This window comes from Crocuta crocuta, unplaced genomic scaffold, assembly GCF_008692635.1.
Source record: "Crocuta crocuta isolate KB4526 unplaced genomic scaffold, BGI_CrCroc_1.0 scaffold6, whole genome shotgun sequence".
Lineage (NCBI taxonomy): Eukaryota > Metazoa > Chordata > Mammalia > Carnivora > Hyaenidae > Crocuta > Crocuta crocuta.
In genome coordinates this window covers 2057123-2063340 of record NW_027531917.1, presented here as the reverse complement: position 1 = coordinate 2063340, position 6218 = coordinate 2057123, and the positions used below count along the sequence as shown (strand labels likewise).

The following is a 6218-nucleotide window of genomic DNA, read 5'->3' as shown; positions in this document are numbered from 1 at the left end:
AATTTAATATTGAGTGGAAGATTATTTGGCCCTCTCCTTATTCCTTCCAAAGCTACCCATCCAAAAATATACTAGAGAGAAAGAGGAAAACTTCCATTTTCATTTAAAATTTATATAAGATGTGGACATTTCCTACCTATATACTTAAGAACAATTTTAACTGCAACAAAAGTCCTGTCATGTTTCATGTAAGCAGGAATTAATTTAGACAAGAACTATTATACAAAGGAAAAGCAATGCAAAGAAGCTAACCTATACTAACGTAAACTTTGTGAGGTAGTTAAGTGCTGCTTTCCAAATTAATACACCAGGAACTAGGGGAGATCCAGAACTTGCCTAGGACAACATGAGGTAGCCGAAGAAGAGTCAGGGAGCCCATTAGTTTGACTCAGTCCACCCATCCATCAGCAAAGTACATTCTCAGTTCTGTGCCCTTGACTCAATGGCCATTCACTCCCTCCCTGTCCATATGATTAAGTCAATATGTAGTCTAATGGGAACCCTTTAAACATTATACATATGAGGGGCGCTGGGGTGTCTCAGTCAGTTAAACATCTGTTCATAAACTCACTGTTCATGAGATTGACCTCACTGGGGTCTGAGCTGACAGTGTGGAGCCTGCTTGGGATTCTCTCTCTTACATCGCCCCCCCCTCCCCCGACCTTCTTCGGCTTATGCTTTCTCTCAAAATAAATAAATAAACATTTTTGAAAATCATACATATGTAATAAAAAAAATAGGATGTTGACTTATTTAACAATAATAATGTGGTCTTGATTCACATGCTCAGGAAATTCAAAGCTGTGGTAGAAACTGAAGTACAAGCCTAACTCTATACTAGAGCAAAAAGTTTGCTTTTTCTTCAGTAATCTAATTGCCAAAATATATATATATATATTTTTATTTAGATGAATGTCTGACTATAAATCATATTAAAACTACTTCAAAGGCTTTTCATTCCACCTAACAATAACAAACATGCTACAAAATACTCCCTCACTAAGCCAGACTTCTCCTCTAACGGTCTCCTCTCATCTTCCTCCAGGAAACCCTGAGCTACAGTTAAGACACACACACACTTTCAGAGATTCAGAGCAGACAGCGAATCCAGCCCCAACTCCGAGACCCAGGTTTTTCCTGTAGAACACTTCCCAGAACTCGTACCATTTTCAATTTCTTTAAATGCAGCTTTTGGTCTTTGTAGGTATAAAAATGGTCACATCCCTTACAACATTCTGAAATTTTAAGCTAAAAAAAAGAAGTTGGTCCCTAAATTTAATTTTTTAAGTAGAAAACTCTTCTTCCAACAGAGGTCAAAATCCAGGTTAATTGTATGACATAGGTAACAAGTGATCTCCATCTTCTCTAGGCTTCTGATCAGTTTCATAATAAAAGTTTTGATTAAAGCTCCTCTTCCCTGCCATGAAAAAAAAAAGAACAATTAACTGAAAAAGCAAGAAATGAAATTCTCTTTTGTTGTAATACATCACCAATCTATGTTCCTAAGATCACCAACACTTTTCTATTTTCTTTCTTTGCAGAAAAGTTGTCCTATACTTTGTGGAGTTGAAAAAACAAACAAACCAACCTCCACACCACCCCCACCGCCCCACAAAAAACAGCAAAAAGCCCACTCTATCAAGACCATGTAATGCTTTTGTGAATCCTAAATCAAGTCTACTAACATTTTCTTGGGCTACTGGTAGATGAAAATGCTGAGACTACATGAAATTGAAAATGTTGTATGAATTTACGTGCCTAACATTTTTTTCAGTGCCATCTTTCCTCAGTGAACATCCCTCTTAGTGTCTGTGTGGATTTCTTTTGTTTCACTGGATATTTTGTTTAAATCTTCTTTGTCACCTGGAATTTTTTTCCGTATATTTCAACAGCAGTTACAAGAAACTGAAGCATGTTAATTAATCTGTGTGTTGCTAATTAGGCTCTCCTGAATCCCTTCTTCGGTTGCCTTAGCCTAAATTAAAACGCATTTTTAATTCAAGGAACACATTCAAGCAGGTGGCTCCAAAAGGCTTATAAAGAGTCTTAGGAAAGACAAAAACATCAGTCATGCTCTTTCTACTAGATACCACTGAAATGGAGCTATAAGCAATCTGCTAGCTGGAGACATAGGGATGAAGGGGAGTCCTGGTTTTTAAAAGGCAGATTCCTGGTAATACTGCTCTAACAGCATTCAGCAAGGTTGGCAGCACCTCCCAGGACCAAGTCAAGATGTTCAGCAGTTTTTAAAGGAGTCTCCACCATGTACTTGGAATTTAAAAAGCATCTTCTTCAGCTTCCTTAGGTTCCAATCAATCCCTTCCTATCGGAGAGGAACCATAGGGGCTGCTTATCAGAGCAAAGGGATTCACAACAAAGGGGCAGAGGCTCCCATTAAGGCCATGTGTGTTATCATGACCCTTCATCAATTTCTTCTGCAAGCATGCATGAATTGAAAACAACTGTGATTTTTCTCTTCAAAAAGCCAGGCAAAGATATCTGGCCTCAGTGGAACCCCATCCATGAGGAAGTACCTTTATGAGGGCAACAGGACCAAATATCAAAGTCAAATTATATCTCACTCATATATCCAATTAATGCCCATAATGGCCTCTTTATAAGATAGGTTTTTTTAATTTTTTCTTTTTTTGAGAGACAGAGTGTGAATATGGGAGGGGCAAAGAGAGAGGGAGAGACACAGGATCTAAAGCAGGCTCCAGGCTCTATGCTGTCAGTACAGATTCCCACACGGGGTTTGAATTCATGAACTGCGCCAAAATCAGACCTGAACCAAAATTTGACCTGAGACAAAATCAGACACTTAACAGTCTGAGCCACTCAGGTGCCCCAAAATAGTTTATATTTGTAACCCAAGTATGGTTATGGATCCTGAGGAACAAAGGAACTTGCCCAAAATGCATACTGAGAAAAACAAATGGAAAGCAATGGAGAGAAATTTAAGATTAACTTGATAAAAGCAAGAGATAAATAATGAAATCTGTGTTATTCAAAGCATACTGAAAACTGTCTACCAAGATGGCAATGGAGGGAAACACTGAAATATGTGTTTCCTTTTTGGCTGTTCAAGTGTTTTTCATAGAAACTGTCCCCGAAAAATATTTTAGAGCATTAAATCACAGGTGATATCTGTGGTAACAGGAGAGAAAATATAACATAGCCCAGGAATCTCTAGGTCAGAACAGAAAGTTTTAAAACTTCTCCACCATTTGCTATCATTGTGATCTTAAGTCCCTTAAGATGCTTCCTCTCTTCATTTATAAAATAAAATATAAAACATTCAACTTATAAAGCCATTATGATGAATAAATGAAGCAATCTATGTGGAAGTGTATTAACTATACTGGCTGTATTAATTGATAAGCACTGGTTATCACCAGAACCCATGTCATGAGGACAGGATTTATGTTATGCACTCACACTGGTGGCACTATTCTAAGGCACAGGTTAAGAACCTGCATAAGAGGCTGTCACAAATGCTTACATTTGATGTTCTCTCACAAAAGCTACAAACTCAGGATCACTGGCATACAGTTCCAAAATTTTCATTCTTTCTTGAATTTCCTTAGAAAAGAAAAAGAGACCATATATTGCATTAGAAAAACCTCAACAGCTTTTTTTTAAAGGAGTTCTCGTTTTTCATAAGGAAATGTGGCTTCCTGGGCTATCCAGGAAAGAGCTATAGGACAGAATGGCCTTTTCAGAGAAATGAAGATTTGGTTACTGCATGAAGCACTCTGAATAACTCGGGCATATATTCCTACAGAAGGCAGGGAGGAAAGAGACAGCATTTGTTAATAAGGGGGAAAGAAAGCACTGGGGTGGGAAATAAAGTACAACTCAGAACTGTATATCTCCTGCATACCACATCAATTGGGAGATAGCATGAGGTAAAAAACGGATCATGAAATATTTTTCATTGTTTTTTGAGGCCCATGTACTTGCATGTGTATGCATGCACACACATACATAAACATAAACACACACACACACACATACCAGCAGCAGCAGCAGCAGCAACAGAAAAGCAAAGTTACCTACTTCTTTGGAAAGCTCACTGTTCTCATACATTTGCTTGATTTCTTCCCTGCTCAGACCACCAATCATCTCTCCACTTGCAGAGCTGTAGAAGGGGTGCTGAGGATAGGGTCCCTCATACTGCTCCGGTCCAGCCACATGGCTTTCATGTGTAGGGTACTTCACACCATTTTCAACTGATGAGAGGCTGTCAGGCTGCCTACTGAAATCAAAACACAAAAGTATGGTTGACTGAGGTTCTTCAGATGCTCGACTACTTCAAAGACTACTTACCTGTAGCACAATTTCTGTTGGGCAAGAAAAAGAGGTGAACTGGATAACAAATATGGAGCCGTAACTGTGAAAAATATTCAGATCAATCTCAAATATTATTTATCAGGTGTTATCATTATTATTTCCTGAACTACATGGCAAGTGCCCTATGGAATTACTGTTCCATGTCTTATTTGTTTTTATTTGCCCCAAAGTGCTTGTCAATAAATGTTGATGGGTAAATATGTCCTTCAACCCATAGTATTTGATTAAATGAATACAGCTCCATAATTCCCAGAGTATGCAAGTAAAAATCAGTATGCAACCACACAGAGAATTTGAAAGAAAAATAAACACAGGCAGACCTCAATGAAATTCAATTCAAATCTACAAATATTTACTGAGCATTGGTTACGTGCCTAGGATTATTCTAGATGCTGATGACCCAAAGAGTTTGTTGGAACCTGTCCTGAATATGCTCTAATGCAAAGTCAGAATCAATTTAAAAAAATGTAAGAACACTGATGGAAGTATGTCCTGGGTGCTCTAGGATCCTAGGAGAGGTGTCTCCCTAGCCATGCCAGCGGGTTAGGAAAGGTAACCTGAACCTGAAGTAGCAGCTTTTACAGACCCTAGAAGCAGAGAAGCAGAGTAGAACCAGGGATTGTGATCATATAACAACTAAAAGGTCTTTGAATCCCTATTCTTTTTTTTTTTGTTTCATAGTTTATTGTCAAGTAGCATTCCATATAACACTCAGTGCTCATGCCAACAAGTGTCCTCCTCCATGCCCATCACCCCCCTTCCCCTCGCCCCCACCCCCATCAGCCCTCAGTTTGTTCTCAGTATTCAAGAGTCTCTCATGGTTTGCCTCCGTCCCTCTCCCCAAATATTTTTCCCCTTCCCCTCCCCTATAGTCCTCTGTTAAGTTTCTCCTGAAAAGTGAAACTTTTCACTTACAAGTGAAAACATATNTATGTGTCTGTTTTTGTGCCAATACCATACTGTCTTGATGATGACAGCTTTGTAGTAGAGGCTAAAGTCTGGGATTGTGATGCCTCCCATTTTGGTTTTCTTCTTCAATATTACTTTGCCTATTCAGGGTCTTTTGTGGTTCTATAGTTTATTCTAGCTTTGAGAAGAATGCTTGTGCAATTTTGATTGGGATTGCACTGAATGTGTAGATTGTGTTGGGTAGTAATGACATTTTAGCAATATTTATTCTTCCAAACCATGAGCATGGAAGGTTTTTCCACTTCTTTGTATCTTCTTCAATTTTCTTCGTAAGTTTTCTATAGTTCTCATCAGACAGATCTTTTATATCTTTGATTAGGTTTTGTTCCTAGGTATTTTATTTTGTGCAATTGTGAATGGGATCAGTTTCTTGAAAATTTTGCTGTTGTTTCATTATTGGTGTATAAAAATGCAACCAATTTCTGTACATTGATTTTGTACCCTGCAACATTGCTGAATTCATGGATCAGTTCCACTTCTTGTGGAGTCTGTCAGGTTTTCCGTGTAGACTGCGAAAAGTGAGAGTTTGACTTCTTCTTTGCCAATTCTGATGCCTTTTATTTCCTTTTGTTGTCTGATGGCTGATGCTAGGACTTCCAGCACTACATTAAACAGTGGTGAGAATGCACATCCCTGTCGTGTTCCTGATTTCAGGGGGAAAGCTCTCACTTTTTCCCCATTGAGGATGATGTTAACTGAGGGCTTCTCTTAGATGGCTTTTATGATGTTTAAGTAAGTTCCTTCTATCCTGACTTTCTCGAGGGTCTTTATTAAGAAGGGATGCTGTATTTTGTCAAATGCTTTTTCTGCATCTATTGACAGGATCCTATAGTTTTTATCTTTTCTTTTGTTAATGCGATGTATCACATTGATTGATTTGCAAATGTTGAACCAGC

The 6218-nt window shown here is 38.4% G+C and overlaps 1 protein-coding gene across 1 annotated transcript in view; it reads right to left on the bottom strand.

Annotated features, from left to right (window-relative positions):
* Positions 1 to 1279: 1279 nt before the first annotated feature.
* IMPG2 (interphotoreceptor matrix proteoglycan 2) overlaps positions 1280 to 6218 on the bottom strand; it is a 78646-nt gene continuing 73707 nt past the window's right edge. Inside the window, exons 17-19 of the mRNA XM_077774892.1 lie at positions 4060 to 4258; positions 3503 to 3582; positions 1280 to 1417 (exon numbers count right to left, since the gene is read on the bottom strand). Coding sequence (XP_077631018.1) covers positions 1402 to 1417; positions 3503 to 3582; positions 4060 to 4258 — 295 coding nt within the window. The 3' untranslated portion in view covers positions 1280 to 1401. The remainder of the gene's footprint in view (positions 1418 to 3502; positions 3583 to 4059; positions 4259 to 6218) is intronic.